Source organism: Eucyclogobius newberryi, unplaced genomic scaffold (assembly GCF_026437365.1).
Source record: "Eucyclogobius newberryi isolate DKJ021-1_F unplaced genomic scaffold, fEucNew1.0.hap1 SCAF_11, whole genome shotgun sequence".
Lineage (NCBI taxonomy): Eukaryota > Metazoa > Chordata > Actinopteri > Gobiiformes > Gobiidae > Eucyclogobius > Eucyclogobius newberryi.
Genome location: NW_027315735.1, coordinates 38,197,071 through 38,221,652, shown reverse-complemented (window position 1 = coordinate 38,221,652; position 24,582 = coordinate 38,197,071). Strand labels below are relative to the sequence as shown.

Below are 24,582 nucleotides of genomic sequence, written 5' to 3'. Positions count from 1 at the left end.
TCTCACCGTGTGGTCTCTGGTTCTGTCCCTCTCACCGTGTGGTCTCTGGTTCTGTCCCTCTCACCGTGTGGTCTCTGGTTCTGTCCCTCTCACCGTGTGGTCTCTGGTTCTGTCCCTCTCACCGTGTGGTCTCTGGTTCTGTCCCTCTCACCGTGTGGTCTCTGGTTCTGTCCCTCTCACCGTGTGGTCTCTGGTTCTGTCCCTCTCACCGTGTGGTCTCTGGTTCTGTCCCTCTCACCGTGTGGTCTCTGGTTCTGTCCCTCTCACCGTGTGGTCTCTGGTTCTGTCCCTCTCACCGTGTGGTCTCTGGTTCTGTCCCTCTCACCGTGTGGTCTCTGGTTCTGTCCCTCTCACCGTGTGGTCTCTGGTTCTGTCCCTCTCACCGTGTGGTCTCTGGTTCTGTCCCTCTCACCGTGTGGTCTCTGGTTCTGTCCCTCTCACCGTGTGGTCTCTGGTTCTGTCCCTCTCACCGTGTGGTCTCTGGTTCTGTCCCTCTCACCGTGTGGTCTCTGGTTCTGTCCCTCTCACCGTGTGGTCTCTGGTTCTGTCCCTCTCACCGTGTGGTCTCTGGTTCTGTCCCTCTCACCGTGTGGTCTCTGGTTCTGTCCCTCTCACCGTGTGGTCTCTGGTTCTGTCCCTCTCACCGTGTGGTCTCTGGTTCTGTCCCTCTCACCGTGTGGTCTCTGGTTCTGTTTCAGTTACACAGACCCTCAGATCTCCATGGAGCTTCTTCGAGCCGTTCTTCAGCCGAGTCTGAACCAGGAAATCCTCCAGGTATTCAGCAAATACCACCAGGTCAGTCCCAAACACCTCGGGTCAGTCCCAAACACCTCGGGTCAGTCCCAAACACCTCGGGTCAGTCCCAAACACCTCGGGTCAGTCCCAAACAGTCGTGGTCAAACATCGTCCACACCAGGAGTGACCAGCATAAGCCTCCGTGTGTTAGAGATGAACCATTTTCAATTTTCATTTGAATTCCAGTATCTATTAAATTGTGAAAAATAACTAGGTCTGTTCTCCCTGTGGTGTAGTGAGGTCATTGTGGTCCACACAGAGGACACTAGTGAGGTCATTGTGGTCCACACAGAGGACAGTAGTGAGGTCATTGTGGTCCACACAGAGGACACTAGTGAGGTCATTGTGGTCCACACAGAGAGGACAGTAGTGAGGTCATTGTGGTCCACACAGAGGACAGTAGTGAGGTCATTGTGGTCCACACAGAGGACACTAGTGAGGTCATTGTGGTCCACACAGAGAGGACAGTAGTGAGGTCATTGTGGTCCACACAGAGAGGACAGTAGTGAGGTCATTGTGGTCCACACAGAGGACACTAGTGAGGTCATTGTGGTCCACACAGAGGACAGTAGTGAGGTCATTGTGGTCCACACAGAGGACAGTAGTGAGGTCATTGTGGTCCACACAGAGGACAGTAGTGAGGTCATTGTGGTCCACACAGAGGACAGTAGTGAGGTCATTGTGGTCCACACAGAGGACACTAGTGAGGTCATTGTGGTCCACACAGAGGACAGTAGTGAGGTCATTGTGGTCCACACAGAGGACAGTAGTGAGGTCATTGTGGTCCACACAGAGGACAGTAGTGAGGTCATTGTGGTCCACACAGAGGACAGTAGTGAGGTCATTGTGGTCCACACAGAGAGGACAGTAGTGAGGTCATTGTGGTCCACACAGAGGACAGTAGTGAGGTCATTGTGGTCCACACAGAGAGGACAGTAGTGAGGTCATTGTGGTCCACACAGAGAGGACAGTAGTGAGGTCATTGTGGTCCACACAGAGGACAGTAGTGAGGTCATTGTGGTCCACACAGAGGACAGTAGTGAGGTCATTGTGGTCCACACACAGAGGACAGTAGTGAGGTCATTGTGGTCCACACAGGACAGTAGTGAGGTCATTGTGGTCCACACAGAGGACAGTAGTGAGGTCATTGTGGTCCACACAGAGGACAGTAGTGAGGTCATTGTGGTCCACACAGAGGACAGTAGTGAGGTCATTGTGGTCCACACAGAGAGGACAGTAGTGAGGTCATTGTGGTCCACACAGAGGACAGTAGTGAGGTCATTGTGGTCCACACAGAGAGGACAGTAGTGAGGTCATTGTGGTCCACACAGAGGACAGTAGTGAGGTCATTGTGGTCCACACAGAGGACACTAGTGAGGTCATTGTGGTCCACACAGAGAGGACAGTAGTGAGGTCATTGTGGTCCACACAGAGGACAGTAGTGAGGTCATTGTGGTCCACACAGAGGACACTAGTGAGGTCATTGTGGTCCACACAGAGAGGACAGTAGTGAGGTCATTGTGGTCCACACAGAGAGGACAGTAGTGAGGTCATTGTGGTCCACACAGAGGACACTAGTGAGGTCATTGTGGTCCACACAGAGGACAGTAGTGAGGTCATTGTGGTCCACACAGAGGACAGTAGTGAGGTCATTGTGGTCCACACAGAGGACAGTAGTGAGGTCATTGTGGTCCACACAGAGGACAGTAGTGAGGTCATTGTGGTCCACACAGAGGACACTAGTGAGGTCATTGTGGTCCACACAGAGGACAGTAGTGAGGTCATTGTGGTCCACACAGAGGACAGTAGTGAGGTCATTGTGGTCCACACAGAGGACACTAGTGAGGTCATTGTGGTCCACACACAGAGGACAGTAGTGAGGTCATTGTGGTCCACACAGGACAGTAGTGAGGTCATTGTGGTCCACACAGAGGACAGTAGTGAGGTCATTGTGGTCCACACAGAGGACAGTAGTGAGGTCATTGTGGTCCACACAGAGAGGACAGTAGTGAGGTCATTGTGGTCCACACAGAGGACAGTAGTGAGGTCATTGTGGTCCACACAGAGAGGACAGTAGTGAGGTCATTGTGGTCCACACAGAGAGGACAGTAGTGAGGTCATTGTGGTCCACACAGAGGACACTAGTGAGGTCATTGTGGTCCACACACAGAGGACAGTAGTGAGGTCATTGTGGTCCACACAGGACAGTAGTGAGGTCATTGTGGTCCACACAGAGGACAGTAGTGAGGTCATTGTGGTCCACACAGAGGACAGTAGTGAGGTCATTGTGGTCCACACAGAGGACAGTAGTGAGGTCATTGTGGTCCACACAGAGGACAGTAGTGAGGTCATTGTGGTCCACACAGAGGACAGTAGTGAGGTCATTGTGGTCCACACAGAGAGGACAGTAGTGAGGTCATTGTGGTCCACACAGAGGACAGTAGTGAGGTCATTGTGGTCCACACAGAGGACACTAGTGAGGTCACTGTGGTCCACACAGAGGACAGTAGTGAGGTCACTGTGGTCCACACAGAGGACACTAGTGAGGTCATTGTGGTCCACACAGAGGACACTAGTGAGGTCATTGTGGTCCACACAGAGGACACTAGTGAGGTCATTGTGGTCCACACAGAGAGGACAGTAGTGAGGTCATTGTGGTCCACACAGAGAGGACAGTAGTGAGGTCATTGTGGTCCACACAGAGGACACTAGTGAGGTCATTGTGGTCCACACACAGAGGACAGTAGTGAGGTCATTGTGGTCCACACAGAGGACACTAGTGAGGTCATTGTGGTCCACACAGAGGACACTAGTGAGGTCATTGTGGTCCACACAGAGAGGACAGTAGTGAGGTCATTGTGGTCCACACAGAGGACACTAGTGAGGTCATTGTGGTCCACACAGAGGACACTAGTGAGGTCATTGTGGTCCACACAGAGGACACTAGTGAGGTCATTGTGGTCCACACAGAGGACAGTAGTGAGGTCATCGTGGTCCACACAGAGGACAGTAGTGAGGTCATCGTGGTCCACACAGAGGACAGTAGTGAGGTCATCGTGGTCCACACAGAGGACAGTAGTGAGGTCATTGTGGTCCACACAGAGGACAGTAGTGAGGTCATTGTGGTCCACACAGAGGACAGTAGTGAGGTCATTGTGGTCCACACAGAGGACAGTAGTGAGGTCATTGTGGTCCACACAGAGAGGACAGTAGTGAGGTCATTGTGGTCCACACAGAGGACACTAGTGAGGTCATTGTGGTCCACACAGAGGACAGTAGTGAGGTCATTGTGGTCCACACAGAGGACAGTAGTGAGGTCATCGTGGTCCACACAGAGGACAGTAGTGAGGTCATTGTGGTCCACACAGAGGACAGTAGTGAGGTCATTGTGGTCCACACAGAGGACAGTAGTGAGGTCATTGTGGTCCACACAGAGGACAGTAGTGAGGTCATTGTGGTCCACACAGAGGACAGTAGTGAGGTCATCGTGGTCCACTCATCTGTTTGTGTTGCAGCTTCTGAACAAAGCGGCGGAGAACGTGAAGGAGAACATTGGAGACGAGGTTCAGACGGATCAGCTGATCAGCGAGACGTGTCGCAACGCACTGGAACATGTACGACTGTAGTACTATTAAAGTAGTTTAAGGTGTAGCACTGGAACATGTACGACTGTAGTACTATTAAAGTAGTTTAAGGTGTAGCAGTGGAACATGTACGACTGTAGTACTATTAAAGTAGTTTAAGGTGTAGCACTGGAACATGTACGACTGTAGTACTATTAAAGTAGTTTAAGGTGTAGCACTGGAACATGTACGACTGTAGTACTATTAAAGTAGTTTAAGGTGTAGCACTGGAACATGTACGACTGTAGTACTATTAAAGTAGTTTAAGGTGTAGCACTGGAACATGTACGACTGTAGTACTATTAAAGTAGTTTAAGGTGTAGCACTGGAACATGTACGACTGTAGTACTATTAAAGTAGTTTAAGGTGTAGCAGTGGAACATGTACGACTGTAGTACTATTAAAGTAGTTTAAGGTGTAGCAGTGGAACATGTACGACTGTAGTACTATTAAAGTAGTTTAAGGTGTAGCACTGGAACATGTACGACTGTAGTACTATTAAAGTAGTTTAAGGTGTAGCACTGGAACATGTACGACTGTAGTACTATTAAAGTAGTTTAAGGTGTAGCACTGGAACATGTACGACTGTAGTACTATTAAAGTAGTTTAAGGTGTAGCACTGGAACATGTACGACTGTAGTACTATTAAAGTAGTTTAAGGTGTAGCACTGGAACATGTACGACTGTAGTACTATTAAAGTAGTTTAAGGTGTAGCACTGGAACATGTACGACTGTAGTACTATTAAAGTAGTTTAAGGTGTAGCAGTGGAACATGTACGACTGTAGTACTATTAAAGTAGTTTAAGGTGTAGCAGTGGAACATGTACGACTGTAGTACTATTAAAGTAGTTTAAGGTGTAGCACTGGAACATGTACGACTGTAGTACTATTAAAGTAGTTTAAGGTGTAGCACTGGAACATGTACGACTGTAGTACTATTAAAGTAGTTTAAGGTGTAGCACTGGAACATGTACGACTGTAGTACTATTAAAGTAGTTTAAGGTGTAGCACTGGAACATGTACGACTGTAGTACTATTAAAGTAGTTTAAGGTGTAGCACTGGAACATGTACGACTGTAGTACTATTAAAGTAGTTTAAGGTGTAGCAGTGGAACATGTACGACTGTAGTACTATTAAAGTAGTTTAAGGTGTAGCACTGGAACATGTACGACTGTAGTACTATTAAAGTAGTTTAAGGTGTAGCACTGGAACATGTACGACTGTAGTACTATTAAAGTAGTTTAAGGTGTAGCACTGGAACATGTACGACTGTAGTACTATTAAAGTAGTTTAAGGTGTAGCAGTGGAACATGTACGACTGTAGTACTATTAAAGTAGTTTAAGGTGTAGCAGTGGAACATGTACGACTGTAGTACTATTAAAGTAGTTTAAGGTGTAGCACTGGAACATGTACGACTGTAGTACTATTAAAGTAGTTTAAGGTGTAGCACTGGAACATGTACGACTGTAGTACTATTAAAGTAGTTTAAGGTGTAGCACTGGAACATGTACGACTGTAGTACTATTAAAGTAGTTTAAGGTGTAGCAGTGGAACATGTACGACTGTAGTACTATTAAAGTAGTTTAAGGTGTAGCACTGGAACATGTACGACTGTAGTACTATTAAAGTAGTTTAAGGTGTAGCACTGGAACATGTACGACTGTAGTACTATTAAAGTAGTTTAAGGTGTAGCACTGGAACATGTACGACTGTAGTACTATTAAAGTAGTTTAAGGTGTAGCAGTGGAACATGTACGACTGTAGTACTATTAAAGTAGTTTAAGGTGTAGCAGTGGAACATGTACGACTGTAGTACTATTAAAGTAGTTTAAGGTGTAGCACTGGAACATGTACGACTGTAGTACTATTAAAGTAGTTTAAGGTGTAGCAGTGGAACATGTACGACTGTAGTACTATTAAAGTAGTTTAAGGTGTAGCAGTGGAACATGTACGACTGTAGTACTATTAAAGTACTTTAAGGTGTAGCAGTGGAACATGTACGACTGTAGTACTATTAAAGTAGTTTAAGGTGTAGCAGTGGAACATGTACGACTGTAGTACTATTAAAGTAGTTTAAGGTGTAGCACTGGAACATGTACGACTGTAGTACTATTAAAGTAGTTTAAGGTGTAGCACTGGAACATGTACGACTGTAGTACTATTAAAGTAGTTTAAGGTGTAGCAGTGGAACATGTACGACTGTAGTACTATTAAAGTAGTTTAAGGTGTAGCACTGGAACATGTACGACTGTAGTACTATTAAAGTAGTTTAAGGTGTAGCAGTGGAACATGTACGACTGTAGTACTATTAAAGTAGTTTAAGGTGTAGCACTGGAACATGTACGACTGTAGTACTATTAAAGTAGTTTAAGGTGTAGCACTGGAACATGTACGACTGTAGTACTATTAAAGTAGTTTAAGGTGTAGCACTGGAACATGTACGACTGTAGTACTATTAAAGTACTTTAAGGTGTAGCACTGGAACATGTACGACTGTAGTACTATTAAAGTAGTTTAAGGTGTAGCACTGGAACATGTACGACTGTAGTACTATTAAAGTAGTTTAAGGTGTAGCACTGGAACATGTACGACTGTAGTACTATTAAAGTACTTTAAGGTGTAGCAGTGGAACATGTACGACTGTAGTACTATTAAAGTACTTTAAGGTGTAGCAGTGGAACCTGTACGACTGTAGTACTATTAAAGTACTTTAAAGTGTAGCACTGGAACATGTACGACTGTAGTACTTTTAAAGTACTTTAAGGTGTAGCACTGGAACATGTACGACTGTAGTACTATTAAAGTACTTTAAGGTGTAGCAGTGGAACATGTACGACTGTAGTACTATTAAAGTACTTTAAGGTGTAGCAGTGGAACATGTACGACTGTAATACTATTAAAGTACTTTAAGGTGTAGCAGTGGAACATGTACGACTGTAGTACTATTAAAGTACTTTAAGGTGTAGCAGTGGAACATGTACGACTGTAGTACTATTAAAGTACTTTAAGGTGTAGCAGTGGAACATGTACGACTGTAGTACTATTAAAGTACTTTAAGGTGTAGCAGTGCAACATGTACGACTGTAGTACTATTAAAGTACTTTAAGGTGTAGCAGTGCAACATGTACGACTGTAGTATTATTAGAATACTTTAAGGATTATTTGTACTAATATTATTCTTTGTTTTCAGGCCAAGCTGCTGTTTCCAGAGACTGAAGTGAAGAGACCGCCCCCAGAACTCAAAGTATTTACTACTGCAATACTCTTACACTACTGTACTACAACATTACCACAGAAAGTAGTACTTTACGTACTTTTCTGTGTTTCATGAGTTTCATGTTTTTGCAGCGACATAGAGACGACGAGAGCCACAGAGCCAGTCCTGTGCCCAAGAAGGTAGTTTTACTACAGTTGTACTGTAGTACTTTGCCTGTAGTACTTTTTCTAATAGTAAATTGTAATGTAATAATATTGTTGTTTCAGAGGAAGCCTCGCGCTGGACCTGTTCCCGATCGACCGCTCTCCTTCAGCCAGTAACTCTCACTTTGTACTTTGTACTTCATAAACCTGACTCTGGACAAGTATCTGAAGTATTAGAGTCGGCCAACTCTGTGGCCAGAGTTACACTATGTTTGACCGTTACACTATGTGTGACCGTTACACTATGTTTGACCGTTACACTATGTGTGACTGTTACACTATGTTTGACCGTTACACTATGTGTGACTGTTACACTATGTTTGACCGTTACACTATGTTTGACCGTTACACTATGTGTGACCGTTACACTATGTTTGACCGTTACACTATGTTTGACCGTTACACTATGTGTGACCGTTACACTATGTTTGACCGTTACACTATGTGTGACCGTTACACTATGTTTGACCGTTACACTATGTTTGACCGATACACTATGTGTGACCGTTACACTATATGTGACCGTTACACTATGTTTGACCGTTACACTATGTTTGACCGATACATTATGTTTGACCGTTACACTATGTGTGACCGTTAAACTATGTGTGACCGTTACATTATGTTTGACCGTTACACTATGTTTGACCGATACACTATGTGTGACCGTTACACTATGTGTGACCGTTACATTATGTTTGACCGTTACATTATGTTTGACCGTTACACTATGTGTGACCGTTACATTATGTTTGACCGATACACTATGTGTGACCGTTAAACTATGTGTGACCGTTACATTATGTTTGACCGATACACTATGTGTGACCGTTACATTATGTTTGACCGATACACTATGTGTGACCGTTAAACTATGTGTGACCGTTACATTATGTTTGACCGTTACACTATGTTTGACCGATACACTATGTGTGACCGATACATTATGTTTGACCGTTACACTATGTGTGACCGTTACATTATGTTTGACCGTTACACTATGTGTGACCGTTACATTATGTTTGACCGTTACACTATGTGTGACCGATACACTATGTTTGACCGTTACACTATGTGTGACCGTTACATTATGTGTGACCGATACACTATGTTTGACCGTTACACTATGTGTGACCGTTACATTATGTGTGACCGATACACTATGTGTGACCGTTACATTATGTGTGACCGATACACTATGTTTGACCGTTACACTATGTGTGACCGTTACATTATGTGTGACCGTTACATTATGTGTGACCGATACACTATGTGTGACCGTTACATTATGTTTGACCGTTACACTATGTGTGACCGTTACACTATGTGTGACCGTTACACTATGTGTGACCGTTACACTATGTTTGACCGTTACATCGTTTTTAGGTTTAAATCGTGTGTTTGTTTCAGAGTGAAGGTGAAGGCGGAGCCAGTGAAGAGGGAGGGGCCAAAGGTCAGTGTAACCACGCCCCCTTGTGTCATGTTCAAAAGTGTTTTACGTTTACGTAACTCTCTGGTCACTCTCTGGTCACCCTCTGGTCTCACTCTCTGGTCTCTCTCTGGTCACTCTCTGGTCACTCTCTGGTCACCCTCTGGTCTCACTCTCTGGTCTCTCTCTGGTCTCTCTCTGGTCACTCTCTGGTCACTCTCTGGTCACTCTCTGGTCTCACTCTGGTCTCTCTCTGGTCTCTCTCTGGTCTCACTCTGGTCACACTCTGGTCTCTCTCTGGTCTCACTCTGGTCACACTCTGGTCTCACTCTGGTCACACTCTGGTCACTCTCTGGTCACTCTCTGGTCACCCTCTGGTCACTCTCTGGTCACGTGTCTTTTGGACATTTCTAATGATTTTATGTTTGTTTTAAGTGGGATCCAAATAGACTCAATGACAACAGCACCTTTGTCCTGGGCTCCAGAGCAAATAAGTCAGTACTACTACTACTACTACTACTACTACTACTACTACTACTACTACTACTACTACTACTACTACTACTACTACTACTACTACTACTACATCTACTACTACTACTACTACTACTACTACTACTACTACTACTACTACTACTACTACTACTACTACTACATCTACTACTACTACTACTACTACTACTACTACTACTACTACTACTACTACTACTACTACTACTACTACTACTACTACTACTACTACTACTACTACTACTACTACATCTACTACTACTACTACTACTACTACTACTACTACTACTACTACTACTACTACTACTACTACTACTACTACTACTACTACATCTACTACTACTACTACTACTACTACTACTACTACTACTACTACTACTACTACTACTACTACTACTACCACTACTACTACTACCACTACCACTAGCACTACCACTGTTGATGTCCTTGTTTTGGTGCAGAGCTTTGGGAATGGGAGGCACACGAGGACGAATCTACATCAAACACTCCGATCTGTTCAAGGTAACGAACTGCACCTGCAAATACTACACCTGCAAATACTACACCTGCAAATACTGCACCTGCAAATACTACACCTGCAAATACTGCACCTGCAAATACTACACCTGCAAATACTGCACCTGCAAATACTACTATGCAGGGCTGTGGGCTGTGAACAGTGTTTGTGTTGCAGTATGCTGCGGATGCAAAGGACAAGCAGTGGTTGGCTGAGAGACATCACATGAGAGCCACTGGAGGGAAAATGGTGAGACTTGTTTCAGAATAAGGGGCGGGGCAGGGCTGTGATTGGTCCCCTCTGTTCTTCACACGCCCAATTTATGAGACAAACGGGGAATATTTATGGTGTTTCAATGAACGGGACAGAACATAAATGTCCTGCTGCAGATGATGTCTCACTATATGTGACCAAACCAGACATTTCCATCATGTTAGTTTCCATCCATATGTGGTGCCTGAGGTTCCTGTACAGGTCTTATACTGAGAGTCATGTGGTGCCTGAGGTTCCTGTACAGGTCTTATACTGAGAATCATGTGGTGCCGGGGGTTCCTGTACAGGTCTTATACTGAGAGTCATGTGGTGCCTGAGGTTCCTGTACAGGTCTTATACTGAGAGTCATGTGGTGCCTGAGGTTCCTGTACAGGTCTTATACTGAGAATCATGTGGTGCCTGAGGTTCCTATACAGGTCTTATACTGAGAGTCATGTGGTGCCTGAGGTTCCTGTACAGGTCTAATACTGAGAGTCATGTGGTGCCTGAGGTTCCTATACAGGTCTTATACTGAGAGTCATGTGGTGCCTGAGGTTCCTGTACAGGTCTAATACTGAGAGTCATGTGGTGCCTGAGGTTCCTGTACAGGTCTTATGGCCCATTCAGACCGGTGCGGCAAAAGCCTCCAGTTTACATTCAAAGTCTATGTAAACGCGCGTCGAGCACCTCCTGCGTTTTTGCGGCGCGGCTTCCGCTTATTTGCGGCGCGATTCGCCGAGGAGCGCGGCGAGGCGGGCGCGCTTTTGCGTTTTCCGCTCGAGACGCTTTGACGGGCGAATAAGCTTCAATGCATCAAAACGGTTCACCACAAATAAGCTCAGAATTTTGAGCTTTTCTGCGGCGGTGCGGGACAGCCAATCAGAGATGACGCTCCAGTGACGTACGTACACATGTCACCTGAGAAGAACCGGCACCACAACAATGGCAGACGATATAATATATATATATTGTATATATATTATATAATATATATATCTATATCTATAGAGATATATATATATATATATCTATAGATATATATATATATATATATCTATAGAGATATATATATAGTTATTTACTGTTCTATTTTTCCACAAAGTAAATTATATTTTATATTATAAAATGAGTGTCCTGTTTACATGCATCTTTTTCATATATATAATACTGGGGAGTCTGTGGGAAATTCAGTGGCTATTTAAAGATGTACTTATTTAATTTATCCACAATTCAAGATCATAAACAAAAACAAACAAGGACAAGATGAGATAATCCTTTATTAGTCCTCACAGTGGGGAAATTTCAGTGTTACAACGCACAAGTAGGTGCAGAAGTAAAGAGAACAGAACTTAAGAGCTGAGAAGCTTCTCACTGTTTTATTCATTTAACTTGATCTCATTCTGTGTAAACAACATGACATTTGGGATAAATCTTGAGTGAACATGTGGTGCTATAAATATGAAAATCCCTTGATCAAAAACACTTCTGTGTTGTGGACGTTCAGTCCTCTGTTGTGGACGTCCAGTCCTCTGTTGTGGACGTCCAGTCCTCTGTTGTGGACGTCCAGTCCTCTGTTGTGGACGTCCAGTCCTCTGTGTTGTGGACGTCCAGTCCTCTGTTGTGGACGTCCAGTCCTCTGTTGTGGACGTCCAGTCCTCTGTGTTGTGGACGTTCAGTCCTCTGTTGTGGACGTCCAGTCCTCTGTTGTGGACGTCCAGTCCTCTGTTGTGGACGTTCAGTCCTCTGTTGTGGACGTCCAGTCCTCTGTTGTGGACGTTCAGTCCTCTGTTGTGGACGTCCAGTCCTCTGTTGTGGACGTCCAGTCCTCTGTTGTGGACGTCCAGTCCTCTGTTGTGGACGTCCAGTCCTCTGTTGTGGACGTTCAGTCCTCTGTTGTGGACGTCCAGTCCTCTGTTGTAGACGTCCAGTCCTCTGTTGTGGACGTCCAGTCCTCTGTTGTGGACGTTCAGTCCTCTGTGTTGTGGACGTTCAGTCCTCTGTTGTGGACGTCCAGTCCTCTGTGTTGTGGACCTCCAGTCCTCTGTGTTGTGGACGTCCAGTCCTCTGTGTTGTGGACGTCCAGTCCTCTGTGTTGTGGACGTCCAGTCCTCTGTGTTGTGGACGTCCAGTCCTCTGTGTTGTGGATGTCCAGTTGTGGACGTCCAGTCCTCTGTGTTGTGGACGTCCAGTCCTCTGTGTTGTGGACGTCCAGTCCTCTGTTGTGGACGTCCAGTCCTCTGTGTTGTGGACGTCCAGTCCTCTGTTGTGGACGTCCAGTCCTCTGTTGTGGACGTCCAGTCCTCTGTTGTGGACGTCCAGTCCTCTGTGTTGTGGACGTCCAGTCCTCTGTGTTGTGGACGTCCAGTCCTCTGTGTTGTGGACGTCCAGTCCTCTGTGTTGTGGACGTCCAGTCCTCTGTGTTGTGGACGTTCAGTCCTCTGTGTTGTGGACGTCCAGTCCTCTGTGTTGTGGACGTCCAGTCCTCTGTTGTGGACGTCCAGTCCTCTGTGTTGTGGACGTCCAGTCCTCTGTGTTGTGGACGTCCAGTCCTCTGTGTTGTGGACGTTCAGTCCTCTGTGTTGTGGACGTCCAGTCCTCTGTGTTGTGGACGTCCAGTCCTCTGTTGTGGACGTCCAGTCCTCTGTTGTGGACGTCCAGTCCTCTGTTGTGGACGTCCAGTCCTCTGTTGTGGACGTTCAGTCCTCTGTTGTGGACGTCCAGTCCTCTGTTGTGGACGTCCAGTCCTCTGTTGTGGACGTCCAGTCCTCTGTGTTGTGGACGTTCAGTCCTCTGTGTTGTGGACGTCCAGTCCTCTGTGTTGTGGACGTCCAGTCCTCTGTGTTGTGGACGTCCAGTCCTCTGTGTTGTGGACGTCCAGTCCTCTGTGTTGTGGACGTCCAGTCCTCTGTGTTGTGGACCTCCAGTCCTCTGTGTTGTGGACTTCCAGTCCTCTGTGTTGTGGACGTCCAGTCCTCTGTGTTGTGGACGTCCAGTCCTCTGTTGTGGACGTCCAGTCCTCTGTTGTGGACGTCCAGTCCTCTGTTGTGGACGTTCAGTCCTCTGTGTTGTGGACGTTCAGTCCTCTGTGTTGTGGACGTTCAGTCCTCTGTTGTGGACGTCCAGTCCTCTGTGTTGTGGACGTCCAGTCCTCTGTTGTGGACGTCCAGTTCTCTGTTGTGGATGTTCAGTCCTCTGTTGTGGACGTCCAGTCCTCTGTTGTGGACGTCCAGTCCTCTGTTGTGGACGTCCAGTCCTCTGTGTTGTGGACGTCCAGTCCTCTGTTGTGGACGTTCAGTCCTCTGTTGTGGACGTTCAGTCCTCTGTGTTGTGGACGTCCAGTCCTCTGTTGTGGACGTCCAGTCCTCTGTGTTGTGGACGTCCAGTCCTCTGTGTTGTGGACGTCCAGTCCTCTGTTGTGGACGTCCAGTCCTCTGTTGTGGACGTCCAGTCTTCTGTGTTGTGGACGTTCAGTCCTCTGTTGTGGACGTTCAGTCCTCTGTTGTGGACGTCCAGTCCTCTGTTGTGGACGTCCAGTCCTCTGTTGTGGACGTTCAGTCCTCTGTTGTGGACGTTCAGTCCTCTGTTGTGGACGTCCAGTCCTCTGTTGTGGACGTCCAGTCCTCTGTTGTGGACGTCCAGTCCTCTGTTGTGGACGTTCAGTCCTCTGTGTTGTGGACGTTCAGTCCTCTGTGTTGTGGACGTCCAGTCCTCTGTGTTGTGGACGTCCAGTCCTCTGTGTTGTGGACGTCCAGTCCTCTGTGTTGTGGACGTCCAGTCCTCTGTGTTGTGGACGTCCTCTGTTGTGGACGTCCAGTCCTCTGTGTTGTGGACGTCCAGTCCTCTGTTGTGGACGTCCAGTCCTCTGTTGTGGACGTCCAGTCCTCTGTTGTGGACGTCCTGTTGTGGACGTCCAGTCCTCTGTGTTGTGGACGTCCAGTCCTCTGTTGTGGACGTCCTGTTGTGGACGTCCAGTCCTCTGTGTTGTGGACCTCCAGTCCTCTGTGTTGTGGACGTCCAGTCCTCTGTGTTGTGGACGTCCAGTCCTCTGTTGTGGACGTCCAGTCCTCTATGTTGTGGACGTCCAGTCCTCTGTTGTGGACGTCCAGTCCTCTGGACGTCCAGTCCTCTGTGTTGTGGACGTCCAGTCCTCTGTGTTGTGGACGTCCAGTCCTCTGTGTTGTGGACGTCCAGTCCTCTATGTTGTGGACGTCCAGTCCTCTGTTGTGGACGTCCAGTCCTCTGGACGTCCAGTCCTCTGTGTTGTGGACATCCAGTCCTCTGTTGTGGACGTCCAGTCCTCTGTTGTGGACGTTCAGTCCTCTGTGTTGTGGACGTTCAGTCCTCTGTGTTGTGGACGTTCAGTCCTCTGTTGTGGACGTCCAGTCCTCTGTTGTGGACGTCCAGTCCTCTGTGTTGTGGACGTCCAGTCCTCTGTTGTGGACGTCCAGTCCTCTGTGTTGTGGACGTCCAGTCCTCTGTTGTGGACGTCCAGTCCTCTGTGTTGTGGACGTCCAGTCCTCTGTTGTGGACGTCCAGTCCTCTGTTGTGGACGTCCAGTCTTCTGTGTTGTGGACGTCCAGTCCTCTGTTGTGGACGTTCAGTCCTCTGTTGTGGACGTCCAGTCCTCTGTTGTGGACGTCCAGTCCTCTGTTGTGGACGTCCAGTCCTCTGTTGTGGACGTTCAGTCCTCTGTTGTGGACGTCCAGTCCTCTGTTGTAGACGTCCAGTCCTCTGTTGTGGACGTCCAGTCCTCTGTTGTGGACGTTCAGTCCTCTGTTGTGGACGTTCAGTCCTCTGTTGTGGACGTCCAGTCCTCTGTTGTAGACGTCCAGTCCTCTGTTGTGGACGTCCAGTCCTCTGTTGTGGACGTCCAGTCCTCTGTGTTGTGGATGTCCAGTTGTGGACGTCCAGTCCTCTGTGTTGTGGACGTCCAGTCCTCTGTGTTGTGGACGTCCAGTCCTCTGTTGTGGACGTCCAGTCCTCTGTGTTGATGACGTCCAGTCCTCTGTGTTGTGGACGTCCAGTCCTCTGTGTTGTGGACGTCCAGTCCTCTGTTGTGGACGTCCTGTTGTGGACGTCCAGTCCTCTGTGTTGTGGACGTCCAGTCCTCTGTTGTGGACGTCCAGTCCTCTGTTGTGGACGTCCAGTCCTCTGTGTTGTGGACGTCCAGTCCTCTGTGTTGTGGACGTCCAGTCCTCTGTTGTGGACGTCCAGTCCTCTGTGTTGTGGACGTCCAGTCCTCTGTTGTGGACGTCCAGTCCTCTGTGTTGTGGATGTCCAGTCCTCTGTTGTGGACGTTCAGTCCTCTGTGTTGTGGACGTCCAGTCCTCTGTTGTGGACGTCCAGTCCTCTGTGTTGTGGACGTCCAGTCCTCTGTGTTGTGGACGTCCAGTCCTCTGTTGTGGACGTCCAGTCCTCTGTGTTGTGGACGTCCAGTCCTCTGTGTTGTGGACGTCCAGTCCTCTGTGTTGTGGACGTCCAGTCCTCTGTGTTGTGGACGTCCAGTTCTCTGTTGTGGACGTCCAGTCCTCTGTTGTGGACGTTCAGTCCTCTGTGTTGTGGACGTCCAGTCCTCTGTTGTGGACGTCCAGTCCTCTGTGTTGTGGACGTCCAGTCCTCTGTTGTGGACGTCCAGTCCTCTGTTGTGGACGTCCAGTCCTCTGTGTTGTGGACGTCCAGTCCTCTGTGTTGTGGACGTCCAGTTCTCTGTTGTGGACGTCCAGTCCTCTGTTGTGGACGTTCAGTCCTCTGTGTTGTGGACGTCCAGTCCTCTGTTGTGGACGTCCAGTCCTCTGTGTTGTGGACGTCCAGTCCTCTGTGTTGTGGACGTCCAGTCCTCTGTGTTGTGGACGTCCAGTCCTCTGTGTTGTGGACGTCCAGTCCTCTGTTGTGGACGTCCAGTCCTCTGTGTTGTGGACGTCCAGTCCTCTGTTGTGGACGTCCAGTCCTCTGTTGTGGACGTCCTGTTGTGGACGTCCAGTCCTCTGTGTTGTGGACGTCCAGTCCTCTGTGTTGTGGACGTCCAGTCCTCTGTTGTGGACGTCCTGTTGTGGACGTCCAGTCCTCTGTGTTGTGGACCTCCAGTCCTCTGTGTTGTGGACGTCCAGTCCTCTGTGTTGTGGACGTCCAGTCCTCTATGTTGTGGACGTCCAGTCCTCTGTTGTGGACGTCCAGTCCTCTGGACGTCCAGTCCTCTGTGTTGTGGACGTCCAGTCCTCTGTGTTGTGGACGTCCAGTCCTCTGTGTTGTGGACCTCCAGTCCTCTGTGTTGTGGACGTCCAGTCCTCTGTGTTGTGGACGTCCAGTCCTCTGTGTTGTGGACGTCCAGTCCTCTGTTGTGGACGTCCAGTCCTCTGTTGTGGACGTCCAGTCCTCTGTTGTGGACGTTCAGTCCTCTGTTGTGGACGTCCAGTCCTCTGTTGTGGACGTCCAGTCCTCTGTTGTGGACGTCCAGTCCTCTGTTGTGGACGTCCAGTCCTCTGTGTTGTGGACGTCCAGTCCTCTGTGTTGTGGACGTCCAGTCCTCTGTTGTGGACGTCCAGTCCTCTGTGTTGTGGACGTCCAGTCCTCTGTTGTGGACGTCCAGTCCTCTGTGTTGTGGACGTCCAGTCCTCTGTTGTGGACGTCCAGTCCTCTGTGTTGTGGACGTCCAGTCCTCTGTTGTGGACGTCCAGTCCTCTGTTGTGGACGTCCAGTCCTCTGTTGTGGACGTCCAGTCTTCTGTGTTGTGGACGTCCAGTCCTCTGTTGTGGACGTCCAGTCCTCTGTTGTGGACGTCCAGTCCTCTGTTGTGGACGTCCAGTCCTCTGTTGTGGACGTTCAGTCCTCTGTTGTGGACGTCCAGTCCTCTGTTGTGGACGTCCAGTCCTCTGTTGTGGACGTTCAGTCCTCTGTGTTGTGGACGTCCAGTCCTCTGTTGTGGACGTCCAGTCCTCTGTGTTGTGGACGTCCAGTCCTCTGTGTTGTGGACGTCCAGTCCTCTGTGTTGTGGACGTCCAGTCCTCTGTTGTGGACGTCCTGTTGTGGACGTCCAGTCCTCTGTTGTGGACGTCCAGTCCTCTATGTTGTGGACGTCCAGTCCTCTGTTGTGGACGTCCAGTCCTCTGTTGTGGACGTCCAGTCCTCTGTTGTGGACGTCCAGTCCTCTGTGTTGTGGACGTCCAGTCCTCTGTGTTGTGGACGTCCAGTCCTCTGTTGTGGACGTCCAGTCCTCTGTGTTGTGGACGTCCAGTCCTCTGTTGTGGACGTCCAGTCCTCTGTGTTGTGGACGTCCAGTCCTCTGTTGTGGACGTTCAGTCCTCTGTGTTGTGGACGTCCAGTCCTCTGTTGTGGACGTCCAGTCCTCTGTGTTGTGGACGTCCAGTCCTCTGTGTTGTGGACGTCCAGTCCTCTGTTGTGGACGTCCAGTCCTCTGTGTTGTGGACGTCCAGTCCTCTGTGTTGTGGACGTCCAGTCCTCTGTGTTGTGGACGTCCAGTTCTCTGTTGTGGACGTCCAGTCCTCTGTTGTGGACGTTCAGTCCTCTGTGTTGTGGACGTCCAGTCCTCTGTTGTGGACGTCCAGTCCTCTGTGTTGTGGACGTCCAGTCCTCTGTTGTGGACGTCCAGTCCTCTGTTGTGGACGTCCAGTCCTCTGTTGTGGACGTCCAGTCCTCTGTGTTGTGGACGTCCAGTCCTCTGTGTTGTGGACGTCCAGTTCTCTGTTGTGGACGTCCAGTCCTCTGTTGTGGACGTTCAGTCCTCTGTGTTGTGGACGTCCAGTCCTCTGTTGTGGACGTCCAGTCCTCTGTGTTGTGGACGTCCAGTCCTCTGTTGTGGACGTTCAGTCCTCTGTGTTGTGGACGTCCAGTCCTCTGTTGTGGACGTCCAGTCCTCTGTGTTGTGGACGTCCAGTCCTCTGTTGTGGACGTCCAGTCCTCTGTGTTGTGGACGTCCAGTCCTCTGTTGTGGACGTCCAGTCCTCTGTTGTGGACGTTCAGTCCTCTGTGTTGTGGACGTCCAGTCCTCTGTGTTGTGGACGTCCAGTCCTCTGTTGTGGACGTCCAGTCCTCTGTTGTGGACGTCCAGTCCTCTGTTGTGGACGTCCAGTCCTCTGTGTTGTGGACGTCCAGTCCTCTGTTGTGGACGTCCAGTCCTCTGTGTTGTGGACGTCCAGTCCTCTGTGTTGTGGACGTCCAGTCCTCTGTTGTGGACGTCCAGTCCTCTGTGTTGTGGACGTCCAGTCCTCTGTTGTGGACGTTCAGTCCTCTGTGTTGTGGACGTCCAGTCCTCTGTTGTGGACGTCCAGTCCTCTGTGTTGTGGACGTCCAGTCCTCTGTGTTGTGGACGTCCAGTCCTCTGTTGTGGACGTCCAGTCCTCTGTTGTGGACGTCCAGTCCTCTGTTGTGGACGTCCAGTCCTCTGTTGTGGACGTTCAGTCCTCTGTTGTGGACGTCCAGTCCTCTGTTGTGGACGTTCAGTCCTCTGTTGTGGACGTTCAGTCCTCTGTGTTGTGGACGTCCAGTCCTCTGTTGTGGACGTCCAGTCCTCTGTTGTGGACCTGAAGCTGCTGGTGATTGTCCTGTACAAATCCCCAGTGGTAAGAGATCTGAATAATAAAACAAACAAATAACTATATAGCCTAAATGTAGTTTACTTGTACTTTCATTAAATATACCACAATCGAATTTTAAATGGTGCAATAGAACAAAATATTAACGCTATGAAAACTGTTTTTTTTACTAAAAACAATATTAATTTTTACTATCTATGTACTTTTCATTGGTTTTATACACAACCACAAGCAGATACACAACACATACACAACACATACACAACACATACACAACACATACACAACACATACACAGCGCATACACAGCAGATACACAACACATACACAACACATACACAGCGCACACACAGCACATACACAACACATACACAGCGCACACACAGCACATACACAGCGCACACACAGCACATACACAACACATACACAGCACATACACAACACATACACAGCACACACACAGCGCACACACAGCACACACACAGCACATACACAGCACATACACAACACACACACAACACATACACAGCGCACACACAGCACATACACAGCACACACACAGCACACACACAACACACACACAGCACACACACAGCACATACACAACACATACACAACACATACACAGCAGATACACAACACATACACAGCACACACACAACACACACACAACACACACACAGCACATACACAACACATACACAACACATACACAGCACACACACAGCACATACACAGCACATACACAACACACACACAACACATACACAGCGCACACACAGCACACACACAGCACATACACAACACATACACAGCACACACACAGCGCACACACAACACATACACAACACATACACAGCGCACACACAGCACACACACAGCACACACACTTTATTATTGCGCTCAGACATGAATATTTGTGTACTGACCTGATGGACAGATGGACAGGCGTCTGTAGTTGTTGTCCTGGGACATGTCCGCGCACCAATGCGGGAAAACAAGTCATCAAACAGGACCCGGGACAAACGAAACTACAGCTGAGAGCGATGTTTATCCAGTCTTGAAGCAAATGATGTTATTGACTCAGCTCGGATCACTGGTGGATCCAGACGCCGAGCGTCTCCGTTTTTCCGTCACCTCCACTGCACTGACCACACCTCCACTGCACTGACCACACCTCCACTGCACTGACCACACCTCCACTGCACTGACCACACCTCCACTGCACTGACAACACCTCCACTGCACTGACAACACCTCCACTGCACTGACCACACCTCCACTGCACTGACCACACCTCCACTGCACTGACCACACCTCCACTGCGCTGACCACACCTCCACTGCACTGACCACACCTCCACTGCACTGACCACACCTCCACTGCACTGACAACACCTCCACTGCACTGACCACACCTCCACTGCACTGACAACACCTCCACTGCACTGACCACACCTCCACTGCACTGACCACACCTCCACTGCACTGACCACACCTCCACTGCACTGACCACACCTCCACTGCACTGACAACACCTCCACTGCACTGACCACACCTCCACTGCACTGACCACACCTCCACTGCACTGACCACACCTCCACTGCACTGACAACACCTCCACTGCACTGACCACACCTCCACTGCACTGACCACACCTCCACTGCACTGACCACACCTCCACTGCACTGACAACACCTCCACTGCACTGACCACACCTCCACTGCACTGACCACACCTCCACTGCACTGACCACACCTCCACTGCACTGACAACACCTCCACTGCACTGACCACACCTCCACTGCACTGACCACACCTCCACTGCACTGACAACACCTCCACTGCACTGACCACACCTCCACTGCACTGACAACACCTCCACTGCACTGACCACACCTCCACTGCACTGACCACACCTCCACTGCACTGACCACACCTCCACTGCACTGACCACACCTCCACTGCACTGACAACACCTCCACTGCACTGACCACACCTCCACTGCACTGACCACACCTCCACTGCACTGACCACACCTCCACTGCACTGACAACACCTCCACTGCACTGACCACACCTCCACTGCACTGACCACACCTCCACTGCACTGACCACACCTCCACTGCACTGACCACACCTCCACTGCACTGACAACACCTCCACTGCACTGACCACACCTCCACTGCACTGACCACACCTCCACTGCACTGACCACACCTCCACTGCACTGACCACACCTCCACTGCACTGACCACACCTCCACTGCACTGACCACACCTCCACTGCACTGACCACACCTCCACTGCGCATGCGCACGCGGCAAACACGCGTCTGCTTACTATATTTCGTCTCTGCTCCGCTGCGTCGAGAACGCGGCGTACTTGCGTCCAACTTCGCCATAACGCGCGAATAGGCGTTTGCGGTTTGAACGGGCCATTATACTGAGTCATGTGGTGCCTGAGGTTCCTGTACAGGTCTTATACTGAGTCATGTGGTGCCTGAGGTTCCTGTACAGGTCTTATACTGAGAGTCATGTGGTGCCGGGGGTTCCTGTACAGGTCTTATACTGAGAGTCATGTGGTGCCTGAGGTTCCTGTACAGGTCTTATACTGAGAGTCATGTGGTGCCGGGGGTTCCTGTACAGGTCTTATACTGAGAGTCATGTGGTGCCTGAGGTTCCTGTACAGGTCTTATACTGAGAGTCATGTAGTGCCTGAGGTTCCTGTACAGGTCTTATACTGAGAGTCATGTGGTGCCTGAGGTTCCTGTACAGGTCTTATACTGAGAGTCATGTGATGCCGGGGGTTCCTGTACAGGTCTTATACTGAGAGTCATGTGATGCCGGGGGTTCCTGTACAGGTCTTATACTGAGAGTCATGTGGTGCCTGAGGTTCCTGTACAGGTCTAATACTGAGAGTCATGTGGTGCCTGAGGTTCCTGTACAGGTCTTATACTGAGAGTCATGTGGTGCCGGGGGTTCCTGTACAGGTCTTATACTGAGAGTCATGTGGTGCCTGAGGTTCCTGTACAGGTCTTATACTGAGAGTCATGTGGTGCCTGAGGTTCCTGTACAGGTCTTATACTGAGAGTCATGTGGTGCCGGGGGTTCCTGTACAGGTCTTATACTGAGAGTCATGTGGTGCCGGGGGTTCCTGTACAGGTCTTATACTGAGAGTCATGTGGTGCCGGGGGTTCCTGTACAGGTCTTATACTGAGAGTCATGTGGTGCCTGAGGTTCCTGTACAGGTCTTATACTGAGAGTCATGTGGTGCCTGAGGTTCCTGTACAGGTCTTATACTGAGAGTCATGTGGTGCCTGAGGTTCCTGTACAGGTCTTATACTGAGAGTCATGTGGTGCCTGAGGTTCCTGTACAGGTCTTATACTGAGAGTCATGTGGTGCCTGAGGTTCCTGTACAGGCCTTATACTGAGAGTCATGTGGTGCCGGAGGTTCCTGTACAGGTCTTATACTGAGAGTCATGTGGTGCCGGAGGTTCCTGTACAGGTCTTATACTGAGAGTCATGTGGTGCCGGGGGTTCCTGTACAGGTCTTATACTGAGAGTCATGTGGTGCCTGAGGTTCCTGTACAGGTCTTATACTGAGAGTCATGTGGTGCCTGAGGTTCCTGTACAGGTCTTATACTGAGAGTCATGTGGTGCCGGGGGTTCCTGTACAGGTCTTACTGCAGATGACAGACGCTTGAGTCATGAGGAGGAAGTGAAGAATCTCTGGCTCAAATCTGTTCTTACAACATGGAAGGAGCTGATCAGAACATACAAACTAAACACACATGTTACAATCTTAAACTGGTAAAGTTTTATGACCAAAGGTTTTGTACCAAATAGAACTGACCTGAGACTCAAGGTCTGGAGGACAAAAGGTCTGGAGGTTTTTCACCAGATGTAAAAGAGAATCACATGAAAAGATTTGATATGTGGAAAGAGAAACAGACTTTACAGGCCGGAGGGGAGCGGTACAACTGTACATTTGTGAACATATTAAGTCTGTTTTTTATCCCACAGAAGATGTAAATGTATATTATTTCTAACTTATATAGATTGTTTTATGTTGCACTGAATCACAAAAACAAGTTCCTCTGTTTATTGACAATGGAAATAAACCTTCTGCGTCTGAAACGAGCGCCTCTGTCTCATGTTCAGTGTCACACGTGTTTGACTCAGACGTGATGTGACTGTGACCTTTGATCCTCAGGCCTATCTTCTGATCGAGCAGGACATCCAGGACCTGGCCCAGAGCGACGAGTACAAGTCAGTGTCACCTCTGTGTTTTTAAAGTCTCCTTCAGGCTGTTTACGGTTGCCCAGGGCGACGTGTTCATTCATATTCACTGTGTTCAGAGAATGCCCCGACGTGCACATGGAGGAGATGAAGCCCTTCAGCGTCCCCGTGTGGATGGTGGAGAAGATGCAGCGAGCCATGGAGGCGCAGAGAGACGCAGCAGCAGACGCCTGACCTCTGCTGACCCCTGCCTGGCCTCTGACCCCTGCTGATCTTTGCTGACCCCTGCCTGACCCTGGTTTTATTAAAAATGTGTCTAAACATTTTCTGTGGTAGTTTTATTTTACAAACACAGGCCCAGTGCTCTCCCAGAATGTTATTAAGGGATGGTAAATATGCCTCATACGGAGTTATGTTTTCCTCCAAGGAAGATTTAATGTACCTTTTATTATTACCAAAGGTACAGGCACCATAAACACACTATTACATGTGTATAAGTCTAAACACACTATTACATGTGTATAAGTCTAAACACACTATTACATGTGTATAAGTCTAAACACACTATTACATGGTGTATAAGTCTAAACACACTATTACATGTGTATAAGTCTAAACACACTATTACATGTGTATAAGTCTAAACACACTATTACATGTGTATAAGTCTAAACACACTATTACATGTGTATAAGTCTAAACACACTATTACATGTGTATAAGTCTAAACACACTATTACATGTGTATAAGTCTAAACACACTATTACATGTGTATAAGTCTAAACACACTATTACATGTGTATAAGTCTAAACACACTATTACATGTGTATAAGTCTAAACACACTATTACATGGTGTATAAGTCTAAACACACTATTACATGGTGTATAAGTCTAAACACACTATTACATGGTGTATAAGTCTAAACACACTATTACATGTGTATAAGTCTAAGCACACTATTACATGTGTATAAGTCTAAACACACTGTTAGATGTGTATAAGTCTAAACACACTATTACATGGTGTATAAGTCTAAACATACTATTACATGGTGTATAAGTCTAAACACTATTACATGTGTATAAGTCTAAACATACTATTACATGGTGTATAAGTCTAAACACTATTACATGTGTATAAGTCTAAACACACTATTACATGGTGTATAAGTCTAAACACACTATTACATGGTGTATAAGTCTAAACATACTATTACATGTGTATAAGTCTAAACACACTATT

General features: G+C 48.2%; 1 protein-coding gene across 1 annotated transcript in view; it reads left to right on the top strand.

The window, feature by feature from the left end:
- LOC140354835 (deoxynucleotidyltransferase terminal-interacting protein 1) overlaps window positions 1-23,662 on the top strand; it is a 26,224-nt gene extending 2,562 nt beyond the window's left edge. Inside the window, exons 3-13 of the mRNA XM_072440081.1 lie at window positions 699-795; window positions 4,311-4,409; window positions 7,612-7,665; window positions 7,770-7,817; window positions 7,905-7,954; window positions 9,252-9,294; window positions 9,706-9,764; window positions 10,242-10,302; window positions 10,475-10,546; window positions 23,311-23,366; window positions 23,456-23,662. Coding sequence (XP_072296182.1) covers window positions 699-795; window positions 4,311-4,409; window positions 7,612-7,665; window positions 7,770-7,817; window positions 7,905-7,954; window positions 9,252-9,294; window positions 9,706-9,764; window positions 10,242-10,302; window positions 10,475-10,546; window positions 23,311-23,366; window positions 23,456-23,570 — 754 coding nt within the window. The 3' untranslated portion in view covers window positions 23,571-23,662. The remainder of the gene's footprint in view (window positions 1-698; window positions 796-4,310; window positions 4,410-7,611; window positions 7,666-7,769; window positions 7,818-7,904; window positions 7,955-9,251; window positions 9,295-9,705; window positions 9,765-10,241; window positions 10,303-10,474; window positions 10,547-23,310; window positions 23,367-23,455) is intronic.
- Window positions 23,663-24,582: the final 920 nt, after the last annotated feature.